The sequence below is a fragment of the Calidris pugnax genome, unplaced genomic scaffold (genome assembly GCF_001431845.1).
Source record: "Calidris pugnax isolate Ruff unplaced genomic scaffold, ASM143184v1 scaffold128, whole genome shotgun sequence".
Classification (NCBI taxonomy): Eukaryota; Metazoa; Chordata; class Aves; order Charadriiformes; family Scolopacidae; genus Calidris; species Calidris pugnax.
Window position 1 is genome coordinate 1,991,649 of NW_015090851.1, and position 23,907 is coordinate 2,015,555.

A 23,907-nucleotide genomic window follows, 5' to 3' on the forward strand; every position below is an offset into this window, starting at 1 on the left:
TAATTATAAACATCTGTGGAGAGAGGGAGAAGCTTATTGCTCAGATGAGATGAGACTTAGTCAATCCAGCAGGCCCAATTTTTTATGTAGAGGTCATAGGTCAGATGCACGAGAATTGTGGTCAAATTTGCATACTCTGGTGAGGATAAGGAGACTTGAATTTCTATAGAAAAAGAATTCACTGTTGCAATTTCTTGATGAATAGTTCACACTTCAAAGAAATTATACTCACTTGGCTTTATCCAAATGATTGGCATCGTATCAAAGAGCATTTTGGGATACTGCTCAGCTAATATTCCCCTGGTGAGAGAAAGCAACAAAGAAATTATTTGTGGCTTGGTGTTAAAACAAAAACGGCTTTTAGGTTGTTGCTTGCTTGGGGTTTTTAAATTTTCTTTCCCATTTTCCATGCATGAAAGGGTATTTCATTTGGTGCATAATTTCAATAATATGAAAATATTTAAACAAATCTTGTTTGAGCACCTAAGAAAGCTTTCCTGAATTACAGTAAAACACTTTGTTACTGACTTGGTCCTGTCCCAGCGAGCTCCATCTAAAAATAATCCTCGGATATAAACACCATCTTCTGGTGCTGTATCAGCAGTATCCTGAGGAATAACCTACAAGAAATAAGTGTTCCACGTTATTAAACTTTTGCAGCTGTTTGCTTTTTGAGGTATTATGCCAACAGCCAATTTTCAGAAGATCAATCCAAAATGAGAATACAGTGATAACTTCTTTTCAGTACTACTTTTATACAAACCCATAAAGATAGTAGATTTCTGTGGGTTTTTACATTACCTTTATTGTAGGTTATAAAAGGCTTTAATCACACAGACAAATATGTACTCTATAGACTGTTATATAGACTATATGTACTCTATAGACTGTTTTCCAATGACAGAACTACTTTTAATACACCTCTTTCACAGATGTTATTTAACGTGCCAGCTTTACCAAAGAATGAAATCTATGTGTTCAAATTGCAGTGAGTTATTCGCAAAATGAACCTTCCAGTCAGGATTTACTTACTACATTTTAGCACAACATCAGGACTCAGATTAATAAAATATGCATTTATAATTTATCTCTACCTGAAATTCATATCCGAGAAGGTCAATAGGGATCCTGTGCTTCCTGGCATAGTTTTGCATAGCTCCAGTTAAGAAAGCTTGAGTGAAAAAGAACCCCGACAGCCAAAAAACCGTGGGCTTCCCTAATTCATACCAATCCTGGAAAGAGGAAGGTAACACATTCAGTAATCACAAAGAGACAAATCCCATATTGTTTGACCATTTTCTACATAACTATACTCAGAAAATCTAAGTGAAGTCTACTACTCCCTTCCCAATACTCCTTTAATGTAAAAGGCAAATTATATGAAAAAGCAGATTAAATAATTGGTCATATAGTCTCTTGTACGTTACCTGTAAAAATTTCAGCCTCTCTAGAAAATCTAGAATATAGCTCCCTAATGGTTTTAGACTTGGGTATGAACGTTTCGCCCAGTTCTCAGGAACTTTTCCAATAAGTAGGCTGCCACACAGAGCCTCCAGTTCAGCATCCATAACAACCAGTCCTTTAATGGCTTTCTTCAGGTTGATTAGTGTAACACGAATAGTTCGGATTAAACTAGAATTAAGAAATAAAACAAAACTTTCACACATCTTGCATGATTTGTACAACACAATATGCTCACTGGTAAAAAAGACCAAATTGGATTATGGAACCATCTATAGGACTTGTATAGCTCCTATCTAACTGCGTAATTAGCCATGTGCATAAAGTCATGGGTTTATGCATTTGTGCTGTTTTATTTAAGACTAGGAACAGTTTAATAAATTATTTTGTTATCTCTGATACACTCTTGTATTGTTTGGTAAGAGGATACATTTGGAACACCAAATGTTTACACCATTTACTAGATGAAGGAAAAAGGTTTAGATTACAAAAGAAGAGGTGGGTAGGATCTGCAACAAAGGAAAACTTGGAGACCACAGGCCAAAGAGCATTACTGAAAGTTTGGGAGAAAATTAAGTGGGAGACATGAAAAGACAAATAGAAAAGAAGGAGGACAGAGAAAAACAGGGAAGAAAGAATGGAGGAGCAGGCAAAGATACAAAAGAAAGTTAGGAAACAAAGTGACAAGACAGTCTGTGGATCCAAAAAGAAAAATAGAAGCAATTATAGGTTTGTAATCCTAGGAGAATAATTGTGAAAATAAGGTATAGGAAGAAAGGCATCAGGAAAGGAATACAAAAGGAAAAAAATCAAACAGAAGCATATGAGACAATAAAGAAATCAGCAGAAACACTGCCAACTATCAAGGAAAAGGTTTCATTAACTATAACTCTGCGTGTATTACAGTTCCTAACCCCTTTACCCGACAGGTCAGAAATATGAAGAAAATAAAATATAATCAAAGATAAAGACGGTGAAACTGAAGTTAAAAACCAAAAAGGAACATAAAAAAACTGTTCACATTCTCTCTTTCAAGTGCATTCTTCTTCTATCATGCATTTTTCTCTTTCAGTTCACTTCAGCACTAATCATTTTTCCTGACATGTATCCTACATTCTGATCTTCTATAAGAAGTAATGGTGCTTGCGCTGCAGAAATCACTGCAGGCAATTAGAAGGGCACAAAATAAATAAAATATTTCACACAACACAGGGTTTACAAAGTCTGATTCGCAGGAAAACTTTTTCTGCAAAAGGAATTTTTCGGTTACATTTAATAAAATATAACACTCTTACTTGTTAAATCTTTCCATTTCTTGCACCAGCACAGTGTTCATACTTTCTTCATACCTCACAGGATATTTACTCAGGCAGTCTTCAATGTCAAAATCATTTGGAAGCTGTAAATGACAACTTATTTGAAATGCATTCCATATATCATTATGCATCGGTATTATATTACAAGTATGCACATATGAAAAATTGCAGAGTAACAGATACCATTAAACCTCCTGATGACTCTATTATCAATACAGTCTTTAATAGTTTAATCCAAATAAAAATTAGTGGTTTTTTTTAAAAAACACTTAGATTTTTTCATACCATGAAAAGTTACAAATACATTTCAATTTTATTAATGTGAAAGTTGTTCACATGAATGAATCAACTGTTTTTCCAAGTTGTGTTTGCTCCATTTTCTCTCTCTGTGTCCTACCTATTTATAATTTTCATATTGCACTAAATTCCTCCCAGGAGGTTTTTCCTACAACATGAAATCAATTTGACACTGAAGATTCTAGTTAAATAATTTCTGTTTTTCGAAAAGATAAATCGGAGTTGTTGGTGTAATACAATACCTTACTGAGAATATCATCTGCAATTTCATAAAGAGTGCTGTCACCACCTCCAGAAGTTCCCTGAGTGCCTCCTCCTTGCGTTAAAAGCAGAGATTCAAAGAGGATCTTAGTTTGCTGAAGATCTTTTGAAATATCCACATTTTCATGCAAACCAAATACCTCTGGGTGCTGACTAAAAGGAAGACTCTAAGACAAAATAAACAATAAACATCAGCATGAGATAAAGCAGCATGCTAGGAATTAGATCCAAGTCTTTTTTAAGAAGCTAAATGAAAAACTACCAGTGACTTCAATTCAAGGTGGGTAGGGACCTGAAGGGGGCCTACAGAAGAGACAGGGAGGTACTCTTTATCAGGGAGTGTAGTGATAGGACAAGGGGGAATGGTTTTGAATTTAAAGAGGGGAGATTTAGATTAGATACTAGGAAGAAATTCTTTACTGTGAGGGTGGTGAGACACTGGAACAGGTTGCCCAGAGAAGCTGTGGATGCCCCATCCCTGGAGGTGTTCAAGACCAGGCTGGATGGGGCTTTGAGCAGCCTGGTCCAGTGGGAAATGTCCCAGCCCATGGCAAGGGGTTGGAATTCAATGATCTTTAAGGTCCGTTCCAATTCTAACTGTTCTATGATTCTATGTACTTGCAAACAGTATTAAAGGTGAGAGTGCCATCATCTCATTTATAGGAAGCCATTTCCAAGGAATTCTTGATTATTTATGTTAGGTCCTCACCTCTACTTACTGATTCCCTTTCTGAAACATTCTAGATCATGGCAAGGATCATACAAGAATGTCAGGCAAGAAGCTAACCATACCGTTTAATGTACTGCAAAGCCACCTTTTTTCATGCAGAGAAGCCTTTAAGGATTGCTTTTTAGTGCCTCAACATCATAACAGTTCAAAATCTTATTGTTGCTTTTTACCTTAATAAACTCAATGTAGTCCTCGTACGTGCCTTTTGGTGGAGCATAATAGTTGCCACTGGGAGAAAAAGTGTAATGAGGATTTTCAATTATATCTGGATTATAGAAGTCATCCAGCATTGTCAGCAGCAAACGCCTGTCCCAGTCATCTGTCACTCGACCTCCATAGTTGCATTCACCAGTTAGGTAAGATACAGCTTCAAAAGGGACATGGCTGTATTCATTTATGAACAACTGAAACAGAAGACATGAGTAATTCTAGAAATATCTGCAGACCAACAGTGTGCCCTACAGACTCAAGGGCTGGAAGCTGCAGTTTTTACATAAACTGCAGTTCATGGAGTTTTCTCCCTAAGAGTTGGAAATTCAAAATTTGAAATTTTTTTTCAAGTAAAATTACTGTTAAAATAAAGAGAAGTTATTAGTAAAAGCCTCTTATGAATATCCAAATTAATAAGTAATACAAGTCATTCTTGAAATATTTATAAAATGATAGTTTCTTCAGTCTAAACTTTCTAGATGGACAATTTTGTCAAAGAAATGTGCATTTCACATAATTTTTCTTCCAATCTTCCAATCCAACCCTCTGATCTCTTTCATTAACTTCTTGATAACTTTTCCAACTGTTCAGCCTCAACTTCTGTAATTCATATTTTTAGCTCTCCTGACTTTTCTACACAGGTCCTGCAGAAGACTCAAGGTCAAGTGTTCTTGAACTCAATGTGTTCAACATTTTATTTTATGGAGGGAGAATAGTCTGAGGCATTGTTTAACTAATAGTATATGTGTAAAAAAATTTTCTTCCTACTAACTACAAAACCCACCCTAACAGGTGACTGTCACTGACATAGAGTACTTAAAGCACAGTGAGCTGCTATATATGACAATTTTAACTCCTATTATACTCATATGTACTTATTATATTCCATACATCTGTATGAATCTAAATCTCATTAAGAACAATTTTAAATTTAATTTCATTATGAAATTGGAAAATACTTATAATATGACTGACATTCCTTGCCTTTGTAGCTGAACTGAAGTAATGAAAATCTATGAACATTTGATGTAACTTGAGCATATTGATCCTTTCTGACTATTAGCTCAACCCTATGCTTCACAAGACCAGAGTTAAAGGTAGCAACAGATGATTTTACCTGCAGCTGTCTGATACTGATTCGCAAGTCTGATTCATTAAATCCATAGGGTATATTCCAACCAAGAGGCCCGAATTTTCTTCTCTCCTGAACAAGAGCATGGAAAAAACAAACTCCAAAGAGCAGTTTCTCCCATACCTTTGAGAAAACAAAACTAAAAAGTATTATTAACTAGCCTATATGGTCACGCTGTTCTGTAACTTACAGAGACAACACACCATTTGATTACCACTCTCCATCTTGGGTACAAATAAAGGCAACTATTAAGTATGCTGCTGTTATTTGACTTGGGAACAAATAGGGACATAGTTGCCACATATGCAAGCACAAGATTTTTCTCTTCTTCCATGTAAAGGGCAGCTGAATTCATAAGAATTCAAATAGCACCAGATATTTATTTTTAAGGCTCATTAGACAAACATAAAATAGAGATGTATTGTTTAGTAGAAGTCCTTAGATGCACTCACGTATATCAATTACCATACTCATATCTCTGAGTAATCCCACTTTTTTTCACTTCCCTCACAGTAACAATTAGTTAAGTGGCTCATCATTTATCAATAAGACTTATGGGCACCGCAGTACTGGTCCCTGGTAGCAGAAAAAGATCTTCTCAGTGCTTACCATCTCAATAATGATAGGTATGCCCTACTAATCAATCTTCAGAGTTTATATATATTGCGTAATATATGTGTGTAACATGAATGTAATTTAATAAAGCCTAAGAAACCATTTTCAGTATTGCCACATGAAATTACTTCGCAAATTAGTTATCAACTAATCATCTTTACCCTTGCAAAACCTGAACACACAACACACAACTTGTACAATAGTAAAAAATTTAGCTTCTAATATTCACTGGACAGAAATTAGTATCTGTGGATAAAAAAAAAAATAATTAAAAAAATTCTCAATAAATAAGCACTTTACCAGCTCCTTTTCAGGGCATCCAGAGAAGAATGCAGGATCAGAAATAGGGTCAGAAAGAAATGACTGAAGTAGGTTTAACCGGAGACCAGTAGGAGGTTCATTTGTCATTTTCACTCCATTCTGCAGAATGGTTACTGGAAACTAGAAATAAAAACCAGTAAAACCGCATTCAGAAAGCGTGGAATAGATGATATATTAGTATAACAATACAATATTCCTTTCTGTTTGTTATATAAACAATTATCTGTAAGAAATTAAATATTAAACATTAACTGCTTTAAAAAAATATCTGAAAGGCATCAAGAAAGTAAGACCTTGCTGTAAATAACAAATAATTACCACAAAAAATTAAAACTTTGAATTTATGTGAAAAATGTGACAGCATAGAAACTTCTTAATTGCATATGCTGGCAACATGCAGTTGCACAGACTAGTACACAAAACATCACAATACCAAAATATTACAAAGGAAGCTTGGTATTACTGTTCATAATTATTTTTAAATGTCCTTTCTTGATTAAATTATCTCTCCAACAGCCGCATTGGACTTCAGAGAAGTTCCGTATTATCAGCTCATTCAGGGATATGAATAGTTTCTAAAAATGTTATCAACTTTTCCTTTCCCCAAACACAGAGTATTTGGCAATGCATGTACCTTTGGTGAAGGGTAACTAGTAAGCCAAAGTCTGAAGACCGGATGACATTTTTCACTGTTAAACTCTTCACATATTTTCTCCAGCATCGGCATCCATGAGACAGCTAAATGACAATTTTGTAAACAAACCCAGGTTCCTTCTTCCATTCCATTCTGAATCATTTTTGTAGCTATCGGTCCTTGTCCTTGTCCTAATGAGATGGACTGAAACTTATCCCCAGCCATCTCTCTGTCATTTGCAAATTTCAGGAGGCCTGAAATAGAAAGCATAAGATTTTAGCATTTCTTCATTAAAAATAAATTATGTCGGGAAAATTTTTTTTAAATGTTTATTACTATTTTGTTAAAATGTACGTACAATATGGTACAGGTTTGATGCAGAGTGTAATATTTATTCAGTTTAAAATATCATTTCCATTTTTAGGGAGCACAGAGTTTTACCAGCGTGACACGATGCACTCAAATCTACTTGTACAAAGTGCAAAATAATCTTCATTCTGTATTGAAGGGGAAATTCGGGTCCCTGCTGCACTACGCTTTTGTTTTCTCTTTCTGTGTGTACTTACTAGACATGGGATCTGCTCCTGGAGACAACACAAATATTAAAGGGATTGTTGAATTTGAATCTAAGTAACTTTTTGTTAGATCAAAAGGTGGTGGCTCTACAAATTTCTTGCCCAGTTTATCAGTTACAAATGTTGTTACAGCTGGAACAATCTGGTAAAAAAAGTAAATAAAAAACATTAACATAAATTCAACATCACTGCATATTTGACAGCATATTTTATGTATCATTTTATGTAGCATTTACTTCCTTAATAAAATATGATGAAAAAAAGATTAGTTATTTTAACAATCAGTGTAAACTAGGCTACAAGACATGGAACAGTGTACAAGCACTTGACAACAGATCATTTTACCTTGTCTGGTCTTAAGCACCGAATAATTATCATCTTTTGTAATTCATTTAATGTATTATTAAATTGATCTGGTAATGGAAAGCTTTGTGGCTCCTTGCTGTCATAGATTTTTTGCCATTCACCTATATTTTCAGAGATGTGACTCCTAAAGTAAAAAAATCAGTTACAATTACAGTAAGTACCTGGAATCTCTTTTTTGATGTTTATCAAAGGCCAATTACATTGCATTGTCATACAAGCCACTCCACATCTACATCAGCAAATAATCCTACACTTGAGCTTCTCCATGCTGAAGAGTGAAAAACCTTTTCCCACCATGCTATTGACGACATACAACACTTGATCTGAAAGGTTCTGATCTGCCTATTCCTCCAGCCAGCACTGCCTGGACCTTCAAAGGTCTGGGTGAACTTTCTGCCTCTCATATTTCAGGAAAACCTCACTCTTTAACCGAAGAAAGTTATTGGGAAATCAAACTAGGAAAAAAAATTATTATTTTCCTTAATACAACATTCAAGTACATCCACTGCAATGCGACAATACTGAGACTATTTAAGGGCCTCCACATCGCTACTAAAACTCCAAAGGGATATAAAACACAAACCAGCCCCAAATAATTTCTTCTAACAGAGCAGTGTTTCCACAGTCAGATCCAAATCCTCCTAATATTCGTGTTGCGTCAGCTATTTATACGCAAGACTTATACAAACATGAATTTATGGTTAAATTCTATTCAAATCCAGGGTGAAATTTTCCTGATTTCAGGAGATTAGATTTTATCAGAAAAATTCCTACTGCAGCACTGCAGTAGAATTTTGCTACATATACTTCCTTTGGCCTCCATGGACCCCCTTGAAACACTGTTTCTCTACCATGGAGACATTCCAAAAGAAAAATTTCTTTATGGAATGCCTCAAATAATTTAGGAAAACAGTTTAATTAAATAATGTTATAATTAGCAATCTGAATGCTTGACTAAAATAGGTGAAGCAAACCTAATGATGAAAAAGGGCTTCTTTTACCACGTTGGCATTCTGGCACTGGTTTAGAAAACGTATAGGAAACATTTCTTTCAGCATGTTACACGTGCTTTGCTTAAAAATAATTAAGGCTAATTCACATCAACATTTGACTATACCTCAGTTCTTTCAAAGCTGGGATTTCACTGGCACGACATAATTCATCCCAGCTCTTATCTGATAGCCAAGATGGATCTGGATTCTTGTACTTGTTCTTGAGACCCACACCCCCAGTTAGTAAGAACATAAACTCTTGCTGTTCTATTTCATTTTTAGCCCTGTATTTAAAAAATGGATAATATACAGTTATTGAGATACAATTTTACATAATGTAAAGAGTTGTTCAACATTAATTACACTTCACTGCCATTTAGTAATACTTGTACTGAAGTAACGGATGAGATCAGATCTCAGTATTCTATTCAGTTAAACCGTACGGTAAAAATGCCTGATTAAGAGTACAACAAGGGTTTCAAGAGGCAACTGGTATATATCTGCTTATTTGTTTTTAAAAAGCACAATCATTCCTGATTTTTAAAGGCTTTATAGGAAATATAAAGGTTCTGGGAACATAGTAACCTTACAAATTGGCCCAGGAACAGTCCATATACAGCTGTGTACACCATGTAATTATGTAAGTGTGCACATTATCATCATAATTGTGCAATTTTGAACTTATATTTCCTTTCACAACATATTCACACAAAATTGCAAAACCCCAGCAAGACAAAACTAAAAAGAAGTGGTAGGTGGAAAAGACTACAACCGAGATCTCATTATGTATGCAAAAGGACAAAAGAAAAAGGAGAAAATGAAAAACAAAGACAAAAGCCTAGAAGCTGTTGGGACACTGCATTACTGTCTTAGATTTCTTTCTCAAACGTTTTCTTAAATAATAGCAATTGTTCGTGACATAAGGATGCTATGTAGCACTACCCAGGTCCTTTAAAAGGAGTCAAAGATGTATCATTGACAAAAACATTGATGTAAATGAGCATAAGAATGTTTTTTTCACAATGTGTCCAGTAGTTACATGCACTCACATACTCGTTCACTTGTAAATACTATCAGTATTAGAAAACCCCAAACATTCATGTCATTACTCCAAAGGCATTATTAGTGATATGCACAAGAATATGCTATCTCATCAGTACCTTTTCCCCTGATCAGAAAACCATTAGTTTCTGTTATTAAGAGACTTCACAAAAATGAGCTTACATGAGAAGACTACAGCATAGCAAAAATGAGAAGAGCAGCTTGTCCTTTTCGAACAGTGAACGACACACATTGCAATACAAATTGTATGTGAAGTGGTCATTAAGATACCGAAGTCGCTTCTCCAAAAGTTTGGATTTGTTACTAAAAAGAAAAGAAATTAAAAAGAGACTTCAAATTGAATAACTTAGGCAAATTAGTTAAGAAATCAAAATCTATTTAGGGTTGCAGAGGAACCATAATAGACCCACACACTCCACAATGGACTTCAATACCCATTTCCCCAAAATTTCAATTACGCTTAACGTTTTACAGCTCTTTTAAAAGTCCCAAGCAAAATAATTAGCTGAAATCAATTTGCCACAGTTAGATGGTGGCACTCAGTGTTCATAATGGAGCCTAGTTCAGAACCAGACCTTGCTCTTTCTATAAGTCACATTCTTCAAAATACTTAAACAAAGCACATGCTTACAGTTCATTATTTGCTCAAACAGTAACTCAAAAGAGCATTTACTTCATTAACAAATCATATTTTGTTTCTGAAATCTATATTTAAGGAGGGATAAGAGGTAAATGGTTCCAAAATGTAGAGAACTGTTCATAAGAGAAAGAAAACTATTTTACATCAGAAAGACTATATTTACCTATCATGAATAGAGTTGATGAAGAGGTTAACAAACCAACTAAGGGAGTACTGGTACATGGGATCAATGTTTGCCAAGTCTGCAATACTAAAGAACAGCACCGATGAATGCTTTGCAATAGCTCGATAGCCTTCTCGAGATTCAGCTATTTTAAGTTCCGTTTTCTCTGCAATCTAAACATCAACAGTAGTGGATAAAGAAAAACTTTCAGTGTTCTTTGTACAAAAATATGACTACTTAATAACATTACTAAAATAGCTCTACACAGTATTTTATAACACCAAAGTAAGGCAACTTTTATATTCCAAAAGGCACAATCACAGTAGGTAATGACTACACTGGGTACAGTGAGTACTTACCCATAACATAGTACTGCCCGATCTATTTACCTACACTACAGGATGCAATAGTCAAAGCAAAGGAGGAGGTTTTTTGCAACATTTAGCATCAAAAGTATCAATCTATCTCTGCAATATTCAAAAATATAACTAATTTCAGACTGGTTATATATTTAAGCTCTACTTTTTCTACTGTAAATGAGCATTATACGAAACAATAGTCTGAACATAAAAAGGTTTTTTAAAATCTGACCAATCAGACAAATTCCGAGTTTACATTTGATAAGCATTAATATGTAGCAGTAAGGTCAACATCAGTTGAAGAAAACACTAACATTTGATGTATATTGTCTACAGTAATTAAAAAAACTTTATTCTCTTATCAATGTCATTTAGCTCTCATTGACTTCAGCTGGTATTTTATGCATTAAGTATAACAAAAGAATATGGGCTTGCATACCAGTATTAGTCACCCAGATTATTAATGTGTCCCTGAAATTTTTTCTTGTTTTAAAGAATTAGTTCCTTCATCTTAACATATTACCTTAACTTCAGAATTTATTACTTTTCACCCTTATAGACAGATACACATTCTCTAAAGCATTTTAAATTAAAGACTGAATAAACAATCAGTGAAGATTCTAGAATGGATCCAATTTTATTTCTCTTCACATTTCACAAGTACAGAATTTTCTCCTTATGCTTTGCATCTAATTCCCAGTCTTGCTGCTAGCTGCAAATTTTAATATTTAATTTCCATGTATGGTTAAGGAGAGCACACATACACATTTCTTACCTGCTGTTTTTTAGTGATCTCATTAGCTGTTATTTTAGCAGAATCCAAGACCTTAATAGCAGTCTCATCTTCCAGAATATTCCCTTCAGACGAATGTAAGGTTTCTAAAATTTTCCTCTCAATTTCTTTTAGATTCTTTTTATTTGCTGCAGACTGAAGGATAAGAGCATTTCTCTCCTCTTCTAATTCTGGTCTAATGAAAAAAAAATGCATGCAACAAAACCAGTCAGTGTTCATCTTCCACTGTCTGTAAAGGAAGCCCATGAAGATGACTCCCTCTTCCCACCATAAATATTTGTGAATATCCTCTTCAGCTTAAGTAGCTTGTTATTGTTCAGCATACATTTATAATTCTGAGTATAGATTTCTTTGCATAACTTTAGTATTTGGAAACCATAGTCTAAACTTTAACATCTTGGCATTTTGAAAATGTGAGTACATTTCCTTTATTATAACCCTGCTGCCTGAAAAAGCACCGTGTGGTATGTGGAGTAAATTTACTGCTGGAAACTCTTTTTTTTTTAGCCCAATCACATAGACATTTCCATACAACCCAGATACTACTTCTCTTTATCTCTGTGAGGGTTCAGATAAGACCCATAATCAGTTTCAGAGGTACTGTGCATTTATTTCATAAGAACTTAAAACAAAATCCTCATAATTCTGCATCCTTGTCTGGTAGCTCCATCACATTGCAAAAATCAAAAGAATAGTTTAAACTTCAAATAATATTTACATAGTTTTCTAGAATTTAAAGAATATTTCAGGAGAAGAGTGCCATGAAAAAAACCAATAATTTTACATCTGCTATTTTAAGTAACCTGAGTACACTTACCTCACAGTAAACATGACAATCTGTTCCCCCAACTTTTTAGATATGAAAACTAGAAAAAACATCTTCCCCCCCCCAAGTTGCAACTGAACAACATTTATACCATGTAACATTAATTTTGGTTTATAAAAAATTAATCTCTCATTTCCTTGGAATTATGCCTTAAAAAATCTAAATGGCTATTTGCCATAAAGAGAGACTTACCTCTCTTTTGCTACGACAATACCTAGCAATTGGTCTTCAAGTCCATCTGGTGTTATCATAAAATTGAGTAAAGAAACTTTTGTAGCAAGTTCAGGCATATAATGCGGATTTCTCAGTTTTGTGGTAATAAAAAACTTGAAATCATTGGAATACTCAATAATGGCCTCACCAAGCTTGATACACTCCACACCTCCTAATGTTAAGATGAGAAATGTTAAGAAAACCATTACCTACTTTAATTACTTACAGAAAAATATATTTTTTTTACTAAATAAAAGCAAATTTCTTGTCAATGAAAAATGTCCTGAAAAGTAAAAATAAATAAATAAATCTGATACTCTGAAAAATTCTCACACACTTCAGTAAGGTCACATTTTAGTCTTAGCAGATGAAATTGAGTCAATCCAATTAGTACTGTACTTTGAATGTGCATACACAATACCAGAGATGGTAACAGAGAGCCATGGAATTATTCTCAATATGATATTCTTACAGACTATTATTGCCTTGAATTACCTGCCAGAAATAGGAAACTCAAAGGAAAAAAAAGTGTTTGAGCTTTTCCTTTCTTTTTTTTTTTAAAGTATGAACGTGAAAACCAGTAAAGATAGCCTATTAAAGAAAGAAAGAAAACGTATTTGTGTTTATCTGCATTTTTCTGTCCGTTTCCATGATGAAAAGTTGAAAACCAAATTCATAGCTACTTAACAAGTTTCAGAGAAACACAGGAAAATTGTGCCTTAAGCAAAATGCCTTGACAGCTTTTCTTGATTTGTGCAAAAGTTAGTAAATATTAGACTAAAACATATGAAAATGAACAAGCAGGACATAATTTCACTGAGTCTCTTCCCTTTGCTGAGTCAAGTGTCTTTGCTTAGTCTCCTATAGTGACACAGTGAAGGTTTTCACACAGAATACGATATATGAATGATACTTATTAAAAAATAAAACTTCAGGCTGTTGCAAAGGTGCCTTTCTCCTACCACAGGCTGCAGTAAACCTGAGAGTAATAAGAAAAACATAGGCAGTCCATAGATTGTGAGATGAATGGCAATGTAATCTACTTCAGCGATCAAAATTAATTTTGCTGTACCTTGTTTAAAAGTCTGTTTAAGTAGCAGAGGTTCAAGCGATGGATCTAGTTCTTCTCCAACATTTTCTAGCAGAAGTGGAGTGCCAAACTGAATGCAGTTCTCCAGGGTTCTCATATAATCTGTGTCACTGACCTTGATAACATTCAGGCGGTTCTCCTTCTCAAAATTCTTGATCCATTTATTTGCTTGACCTTGAGGATCAATCATTAATGGCCTAGAACATACAAGACAGTTTTCTCAGTGCTTGCAGGAGTTTTTTTTTTAAGCTATTTATTTTTAAGCTATATAAAATAAAAATACTTATTTTAAGCAGGAGTAAATTTTAAGCTATTTAGAAATGTTTCTGTATCAAGCTGTCAAGGAAAAAGTGATACAATTTTGATTCTGTTATTTTAAGAGATCAGTGAAAAACAGAGGTATAGGTGTTTTACCATAATATGAAAAGTAATGCCAAAAATAGTTTCAAGAGTTGCAAAAAGAGTTCATCACATTTTTAATGAAAGACACCAGAATGCAGAATTCTTGTAAAATCTTGTTCTGCCTCTCCCCTGGAACTCTCTGTATTTAGAATGTATATGTTTTTACAAATTTTGAGTTCTTGCTCATATAGTTTTTCACTTAAAAAAAGAAAAGTAAACAAGTAGTTGCAATTTAAATCTGTTATGTTGGTATATCAGCTAGCATAAGACTGGAAATGTAAGTGGGTCAGGGAAAGATGACACTAGTTTAATTTTGTTCAACAGCCTTGTCCCCCTGTTTACTTGCTGATTTCATCTGTATGTATGTATTTCATCAGGCATGAATGGTATCAAACACTTCTAACTGCATCCTCAGAGAACTAAGCAACATTCTAAAAATGGAATTACACACTGTAATCTGAATCTATCATGAAGACTAATTCTTAAGAGAACACAGATGACAAGAAGATCACCAGGAAGTTTGACAATCTTGTATTTCTAATGAGTGGAGATTATTTGCAGACAGATATTAGAAGTCTTCATATAATGTAATAGATATCAACCTTGAAATAGAATTTCAGTTGGCATTAAAAAAAAAAGTCGTTACAAGTCCTAAAAGAATCGTTTATATAGATGCGAGTTTCACGCACAATAAACGTCTATAAAACACAAAAATGTCATCTGATAGCCTTATAACTGCAAGAACTTGAAATGGATTGTGGTATATCTGGACTCTGCCATTTATATAACCTCAATCTTAGCATTAAGCATGTAAAGAATGAGGATTTCTGTTCAGTTCTAAAACCAATTCTTAGAAATGCTTCATTAGCTAGTAATAGGACAAGATACCTTTAAAAAAAAAAAAAAAAGCCAAATGAAACAACCCCAACAAATAACTTTATCCAAAGCACTGGATCTCCTGAAAGGGAAGCTTCCAAGTAATTGCATACACAAATCTCTAGATTGTTATACCCCTTAAATTTCACAGGAGCTGGGTATAAAGATTCAACTACTGGTCTCAAGTACATTGTTTCTACACAAGCTACATTGTCTCCAGACATTTAATTGTTTTACTTTAAAAAGTAAAAACTTGTTTTGATTTTAAAAGTAAACCTTTTTGTCACCTACCATCGCCTTGAATTGTCAACAATGACCCCATTATCTACAGAAAATACATCAGTTGGCAAACCAGCAATATTCCAGGCTCTTATTTTTATTGGGTCACCAAGAGTCTTACTCAAAGAGAAATTCTCAGAACAAGGGATATTTTTCTCCTGGAAAAAAAAAAAGAAAAGAAAATTCCATGTATCTTTATTCCATGTTCTTTTACATCTTTTATTAAAATCTACTTCAATCCAAAGTGACTCTGCACGTTTCTTTTTAAGAGTTTGAAATACGTCAAGTATAACCAACAAGGAGAGGTGCCGTGCTGGACCATGTTTCACCAACAAGGAGGGGCTGGTGGAAAACATGAAGCTCAAGGGCAGCCTTGGCTGCAGTGACCATGAGATGGTGGAGTTCAAGATCCTTAGGGCAGTGAGGAGGGCAAACAGTAAGCTCACTACCCTGGACTTCAGGAGAACATTCTGTGACCTCTTCAGGGATCTGCTTGGAAAAGTACCATGGGATAAAGCCCTGAAGGGACGAAGGGCCCAAGGAAGCTGGCTTATGTTCAAAGATCACCTCCTTCAAGCTCAGGAGCAATGCATCCCAACAAAGAGGAAGTTGAGCAAAAACGTCAGGGGGCCTGAAGGGGTGAACAAGGAGCTCCTGGACAATCTCAAACAGAAAGTGGAAGCTTGCAGAGGGTGGAAGAAAGGACAGGAAGCCTGGGAGGAATATAGAGAAATTGTCTGAGCAGGCAGGGATCAACTTAAGAAAGCTAAGTGGCCAGGGACTTCAAGGGCAATGAGAAAAGCTTCTATAGGTATGCCAGCGACAAAAGACAGATGGGGAAATATGGGCCCACTTAGGAAGGAAATAGGAGACATGGACACCCAGGAGAAGGCTGAAGTACTCAATGACTTTTTTGCCTCTGTCTTGACCAGCAAGGGCTCTAGCCACACAAGGCAAAGGCAGAGACTGGGAGGATGAGGAACTGCCCGCTGTAGGTGAAGACCATGTTCGAGACCATCTAAGGAAGCTGAAGGTGCACAAGTCCTGGCATCATTTGATTTATGAATTATGGCATTAGTATAAGTATGTTGGAACTCTTCCTTTTCAAACAGCACAATCAACCATTTAATTAACATATAAATAGGTGGCAGTGCAAGTTATTATATAATTTTTTTTACGTTACACATAACTGCATTTTAAATTTAATTCTTTTATTTAAAGGCAAAAAGAGACAATTCTGAGATTTTTAGTAATCAAGACTTAAAAAGTCAATGATGTGCTCTTGTTTCTGACATGCTACTTTAAGTCTACAGTAAATTCATTGATTTCATGTAACTCAAATTTACAGAATATTGGATCAGTAGTATTTATCCCATTGATCTTAATGAGTTTTACTAGGTTAATATTAAGATCAATGACAAGCGAGGTCTTTCACAGTAATCTGAAAAAAGCAAACACTTTTAAATCTAAGATGACCTTCTGACCTTGCACAGTTTGCTCCAGTCCTTGGTACATTCCTGTCGAAATCCAGCAGTAAAAGCTCCCAGATATGCTATCACACCAGCTGATATCAGAACATCTCCCGTCAAATTATCATATACGTCTTGAAGATCATTTGCAGCATTATTCCACCTATGACAAGCAGAAAATACAGAAAAAAATGGTACTGACAACTCCACATTAATGATATTGGCAACACAAATCAACCTTTGTTGTTGTTGTTTATCTTAACTTCAGGTGGAGAATAAGGACACAGCACTTATGTATTTTATTCTCACAGGGTGCTGGGCCATCTTGTCTAGACCATGGTTTTGCCAAGAAAGGTTGGAGAAGATGATCCTTGAGGTCCCTTCCAACCTGGTACTCTATGATTCTTATTTTTAAGACTTATCTACAATTCTCCTTCAATGATGCTGCCCATATTTTTACATTACAAACAATTAGGAATCTTTCAAAGCCCAGACTGTTACACTCTTCAGCAGCCCTCTGCCAGAGATACAACATGAAAGGCTCAGAGAAGTAAAGTTCAAATTCTGTTTCTACAATGGCTGCTATGTCTGACATTTGAGCTTTAACCTGACCTTGATTTCTCTCCACCCAGGCCTCCAATCAACTTCTCTGCTCGTTCTAGTTTTTTAGCACACAGATCAACCTGGAATTCTAAACGAGCCTTTTCTTCAGTTTTCTCAGTGAAGGTTCGTTCCAAAGCAGCCAAACGATTTTCAACTGCTGCAAGTTCTTCTCTCTTCTGATTCAAGAGTGTCAGTGTCTCTGCTAAGGACTGCTGTGCCTCTCTTAAACGATCTTTCTTGGGTGCAACCACCTATTCAATTACAACCAATAAACAAATGTTTAAAGCACATTTTGGTAACTTTATGATTTAATGCAATGCTCAGAGTAAATATACCAAACAAAGAAAAGATTTCATAGCTCTGAGGGACTGCAATCAAAAACTCACCTTTGCAACCCTGTCATACACCTCCATTGCCATAATCCATTTGCATAAACCCTCTGCTGCCGAGGAAGCTTTAGCCACCTTTTGTGGATCAAACTCGGGATTTGTCAAATATTCAGCCCGAATCTTCTGCATGATAGCTGCCTGGATAACAAAAGCATTACAGCTCATCAAAGTCTCATGTCTGACACTTTAAACTTACACTGATTGATTGCTGTTTCTCTACAGAGCGAAACAGGAAAGAACTACAAGAACTACTCAGTAATAATTGTGGTAGAAAATACTGCTTATTTGTTTCTTTTGATTTTCCTATCATGCTTTGTGATCTTTTCTTGTTTTCATCCTAATCCTACCCTTATCCTTTATAATCATGCATTTGGTATGTCTTCCATGTGCAGCTACCTAAGTGCTAAGAGCATTACAGTCACATAGAAGCCTTAATTGATGCTCTCCCTTGTGAAAAATATGCAAAAGACACAGCTGTTTGGGCTCATTATAAAAATTTAATTCTATTAATGTAAAATAAAATCGAAATGAATTACATTGCTTGTATCTACTTTTAGGGATCAGTTTTAAAAAAGATCAAAGCATATTCAATTCCCACTGAATTGGGCAAACAGCAAGAATCACACTATTGGATAGAGAGATCTTTTGGGGGAAATGGTCATGTTTTAAATAAAGTTATATAATAGTAAATTTCTGCATTCATTGTGTATCTTCTAGTATACTGAACAAAATACTACCCATTTTGTCAGCATTCATTTAATCAAAATAATACCATTAGAAACAGCCATCAAGAAAAGCACCAATGTGGGCAGTTTTTTAAAAAGCGAAAAAATGTTCATAATACCAAGTAATTTATTTAGAAAAACTAGCACCAAAAAAAGCATAGGAAGGTTGGAAATGTTCACTCATTGCACAAAAAACCCCACAACCAACCAAACCTCAAAGCAGAATACATGAAATGGAGCTAAAAGGACTCAGGTTCAGAAGAAACAGGAGACAGCTCTTCATTCCACTTACAGCAGACTTCTGGAATGATTTGTAAAAAGATCTTGTAGATACAAAAAGTTTACATGGCCTTAAAAGGAGTAGAGAAATTACAGAAGACAGATCCACTGCAAGCTACTAAACACACAGAAACTACATCTAGCTTTGGAAGTCCTTCATTTGAAGTGGTGGAGGCTGGAAGACTATTTGGATAGATTGTTATATATATATATATATACACATATAGATAATTCCTATTCCAAGGCACCTGCTTATTTATGGACACAGGATAATGGACAGGACAATTTACTCTGATAGTTTTTTATGTGTTATTTTTGCTTTTTGTTGAGATACTACCTATAAATTGCAAAGTAAGAAACATTTGTGCACAGAAGGACATTTCATTCAAACAGAAGCCAGGCTGTATAGAAGTTTCAGAAATTCCCAAAAGGGAATTCTAAAACCATTCTAAAACGTCACTTACAAGGCTCACCCTGAGGAAGTCTGACTCGCTTGACATGACCATACTCCTATAGAGACACCCTTTCATCTTGTAAAGATCCTTGGTCATAACAAAAGTTGACTAACTTGGGACAAATGGGGTCTCTGATATAGTATTTTCTAATTTTAATTTTTTCACCTGCAAGAAAATGTCTACATGATAAAAAACGCTGAAAAATTACACAGAAGCCTTACTGCAATATTGTCCTTGTCATACTCCTTCAAATCCTTTAAGAAATTCATGTCACCAAGCAGCTTCTTGCTTGGACCCCAGTAATCCAAAATCTACAAAACATAGTAGGAAATATCTTTTCAAGCTTTAAAACAGACACACAAACAAAAAATGTCAAATCTCCTTTAGTTAAAAATTCATACATATTTAATACTGATGACCTTATATCTCCTTGAGACATCAATAAAGGAGAAAGTCTACCAGATCAAACATTTTTCCCAACCCATAATTAAAGCCAAAAACTGAACAGTGTCTCAGTGAAGAGTTATGTATCATCTTTTATCAAAATACGAGTCAAGGAAATTAAATGTGTTCTCTTTGTACATTACAGAACTTAGAAAATTTGGAATTCTGGAAGTTTTCAGTAAAATTAAGGATGGAGGCCATAAGTATTGCCTACTTTAGTGGACCTTGAGTGATGTGGTTTATTGATCAAGTGCTCTGTTAAGAACATGAATTATAGTTTTATTTGGAACTACTGTCTACCATTTTACCTTGCCTCCAGTCCCAGAAGGATCTGCAATCTTTTCAGGTTTTATGTCCTTCATGACACAGATCGCAGCCATGACAAGTTTGACACCAGATGGAGGATTTTTCATTGATTTGACAATTGATATATCAGAAGGCTAAAATAAAAATCACATTTAAAAAAATTATGACAAATGTTAAGACTTTTTCACCACTAAGATGAATAAATTAACAGAAAAAAAGGGGAATTATTTTACCAATGAACATAACTATAGAAGACTTTTAGAAGGATAATACAGTGTTAGCAAGACAGTTAACAATATCCATCAATGTATCCTATGCAATAAAAAATTAAATAAATGCTAGCAACTGTAAAAATGATACTAAAATTACCATTAAAATTCTACTTTAAAAAGTCCACATCAGAGTATTTTTGATACATTTCCATAAGTGTCATCTAAGACATCTCATATACTTCACAACTCCTACTAAACTACCTCATACTATACTAAAATCCTGCAGGGCTTTCTCAACAATACTGCTTTCAGATCATGTGTTAAGTCACAACAAGGAAAAAGCCTTTAAACCAAAGATCCAAATATTCTTAGCTGTAAACAAATGCCATATTATACACTGGCAGTTAACATTAACTTAGCTGAAAAAGGATGAGTTTCCTGATAACATTGCTGCTAATCGCAGGTTCTGGTTACTTTTCCCACATGTAGGCATTCTTGCCAATAAACAATTTTTAAAATGCATGCCTTCCTTGACAACCCCCTGCTTTTATTCTGAGTACATGAAGAGGAAATACTCTGAACAATGACTGTATAAGTCCCCTTCTTTGCCAAACCAAGGAAATTTAACACTTTTCAAATACTTTTAATTTTAGTGCATTCTTTCCCAAATAAGTGGAAGAGTTTCATCATGTTAAATAACTCCTTCAAATGCTGAAATTTCGATCAGCTTGCCTTCAAAGTGTCAAGAGCATCAAGTGCGGCCTCCAGGGCTGGGATTGCCTCTGCCAGGTCACTCTCACACTCATTTTTCAATGCCTGAGCTTCTTCAGCCTTTCCTGTAGCAATTTCTTCATCTACTTTTACAGTTTTTCTTTTTTGTTCCACTTCAGCAGATTCTATTTCTATAGTCTAGAGAAAAACACATGCATGAGCTTCCTATTAAGCAGTGAATGATCACAAAACCTGAAATCACATATTATAGCACTTACGGAATATTGTAAAATATAAAAAGAAAATGTATTTCAATATTTTGATATATTTTCAATTTATATTAAGGGAATAATTTGTTTCTTAGCATGATGTGACTTTATCATGGAGCTTAACGGTAGGTAAACTGCATGAAATCAGATTACTGTCAATGAAAGCTATTTAAAATATGTTTGAAATTCAGGAGACAAGAAACTATGTGCGTCAGGCTGTAACTAAAAAACAACTAGCTTTTATAGTGAGTTTGCATAGCTTCAGAGCCTATAACATTGACTACTGAAATTTATTTTCATTTCAGTGATGAGTTGAGCCTTCATCCAAGTACTCCCTTTTCAGTTCTACAGAAGTGACATCTATTTTTCTTAAAGGTTTGTAAGAACATGTAGAAGACATATCACTGTATCTGTAAAAACACCTATAAATCAGAAGCAAGTGCATGAAACCATCAATCAAATCTTGCTTCTTTGGGAGGCAACAGTAACATACTAGCTAAGTGTATTTTTGCAGTCAGTAAAATTCCTCATTCAAAGCTATTTATTACAAAGGTGAAATTATGGATCCCAAGTATCCACATGCTTACATTAAAACCCACAAAGTTGTATTTGTGTAACTCTACCTTCATCATGTTTGCATTATCCAATTTAGCCTGTTCCAGTTTGGGCTGCAGCTGAACCAGCTCTTGCTTCATCTCACCAACCTGTACATATATAAAAGAATCAGGTAGGATTCAGAAGTGCCAAGTACAATTTTCAGTAATTTCTATAAGACCTAGTTTTACCTAATGACTAATGTATTGATAGAACAAAATTCAGCTTCAAATCAAAACACTTCAGAGACTTCTTTTCATCTCATATGCATAATTTCTAATTTTAAGAGGTACATTCAGTTACAGTCATCTGTTAACCACTTAAGAAAGGGGAGCTCTGTTCACATGCTGCTCAGCAATACATGCTTAGAAGTCTGTGGCCTCTAGCACAACTGCTATGACTGTAGGAAAGAAAAGGCAAAATACATTTCTTACTGTTGAAGATCAAGCTAAATAAATCTGAAGTAATGCTTTTCGACTGACTTCTCCAGGAAAAGGCCTGCTTTTGCCAAACATTTAGCACTTTCAGTTCCATTTTTGTCCTAACTCACTTGTGATTCAGCAAAAGCTAGTTTATCCAGTCCATTCACATACTTCTTCTTGGCTTTCATTACAGCATCTCTTTTCTGAGTAAGAAGATTCTGAAATGCAGCAATAAGCTCAAGATAAGAAGTAGGAGTAACATAATTATGGCGTCCCAGACTTTGCAAGAACCTATTTAAAAAAAAAAAAAAAGAAAAAAAGAAAAGAAAAGAAAAAGAGTAGTTTAACTATTTAGTTTAAATATTGTTAGCAAAGTTATCTAACTGACAAATAACAGGAGTAAACAATTTTGAAAATTTTATGTAATATTTTTATGCAGGTAGATAGTATACATTAACTTTTAATACAGAAATGAGAAGAAATGAAACTCAATCACCTACTATTTTGTTGTTTACAACTTCTAAAAATTCAACTTTTGAGTTCTCTCTTGCTCAGTTTAGCACTTTCAACAACATAATCTTTTCCCTCTTAACATTTCTATAAATTAATGAATTGTTTTCAAAAGAAACAGACTGACCTTACAGATAGTGACAAAACTGAAGTATGAAAGTATTTACAGATGGGCACAACTTCCTGACGCTCATTGTCTGTGAGCTGAAGTGTTTCTAAGAACTTATTAGCCACACGTTCAAGGGCATCTTCAGGCCATGGCTGAGGGAAAAGTGAGGAGAGAAGCATTTGTAAAAATCAGCTGTTAGCTGTTGTCATACTTTCAAAACATACTTTCAAAACTTTACCATTCAAAACACCAGAATGAGATATACTAGTCCCAACTATGTCTCAAGAATAATGAGCTGATATAAGGGCTAGATGAGGCAGCAAAGTCACTACCCATGCAGTCTTTTCTGGCAACTCTCGACTGATCTTCTAGTTAATAGCTACGTATTGCCATTCTATCCAAATGTTTCTGTGTCTATGTCACCCTTTGGCAGAAAAATTAGTTGACGTCAGCACCAGGCCAAGCTATAGAGCTAACTGCACTTTATTGAGAGTAACATCACTGACATCAAGGATCATTACCTATAGTAATTTTCCAAGCTTTATTCTGCTATAAACAGGATTTGTATTTGCTAGTCATTCCCATGATGCGCGATCTGCTTAAGAGGCGGCAGAAATTATGATCATTTTTCAATAACACTGAAATGGTTTCTCTAGTCCTTTAAAACATATACCTTATATGATAAAATGATAAATTACCATCACCAAACAAAGACTATTCAGTCCTTCAGCAATGTGAAATTTGTAGCAATAAAATTTATTTGTAGAAATAAGATCACACACCAAAGAGCTCCCAAA

The 23,907-nt window shown here is 34.8% G+C and overlaps 1 protein-coding gene across 1 annotated transcript in view; it reads right to left on the bottom strand.

The window, feature by feature from the left end:
• The window catches only part of DNAH12 (dynein, axonemal, heavy chain 12), a 71,615-nt gene that overhangs the window by 2,104 nt on the left and 45,604 nt on the right, over positions 1-23,907 (bottom strand). The window contains exons 46-73 of the mRNA XM_014943279.1: positions 23,129-23,262; positions 22,620-22,782; positions 22,099-22,179; positions 21,228-21,404; positions 20,286-20,417; positions 19,755-19,844; positions 18,072-18,212; positions 17,695-17,936; positions 17,098-17,245; positions 15,626-15,771; positions 14,039-14,253; positions 12,946-13,138; positions 11,910-12,102; positions 10,776-10,948; positions 10,135-10,275; positions 9,036-9,194; positions 7,898-8,042; positions 7,544-7,694; positions 6,978-7,231; positions 6,323-6,463; positions 5,393-5,530; positions 4,236-4,469; positions 3,317-3,502; positions 2,757-2,860; positions 1,428-1,632; positions 1,095-1,232; positions 529-620; positions 233-300 (exon numbers count right to left, since the gene is read on the bottom strand). Coding sequence (XP_014798765.1) covers positions 233-300; positions 529-620; positions 1,095-1,232; positions 1,428-1,632; positions 2,757-2,860; positions 3,317-3,502; positions 4,236-4,469; positions 5,393-5,530; positions 6,323-6,463; positions 6,978-7,231; positions 7,544-7,694; positions 7,898-8,042; positions 9,036-9,194; positions 10,135-10,275; positions 10,776-10,948; positions 11,910-12,102; positions 12,946-13,138; positions 14,039-14,253; positions 15,626-15,771; positions 17,098-17,245; positions 17,695-17,936; positions 18,072-18,212; positions 19,755-19,844; positions 20,286-20,417; positions 21,228-21,404; positions 22,099-22,179; positions 22,620-22,782; positions 23,129-23,262 — 4,384 coding nt within the window. The remainder of the gene's footprint in view (positions 1-232; positions 301-528; positions 621-1,094; positions 1,233-1,427; positions 1,633-2,756; positions 2,861-3,316; positions 3,503-4,235; positions 4,470-5,392; positions 5,531-6,322; positions 6,464-6,977; positions 7,232-7,543; positions 7,695-7,897; positions 8,043-9,035; positions 9,195-10,134; positions 10,276-10,775; positions 10,949-11,909; positions 12,103-12,945; positions 13,139-14,038; positions 14,254-15,625; positions 15,772-17,097; positions 17,246-17,694; positions 17,937-18,071; positions 18,213-19,754; positions 19,845-20,285; positions 20,418-21,227; positions 21,405-22,098; positions 22,180-22,619; positions 22,783-23,128; positions 23,263-23,907) is intronic.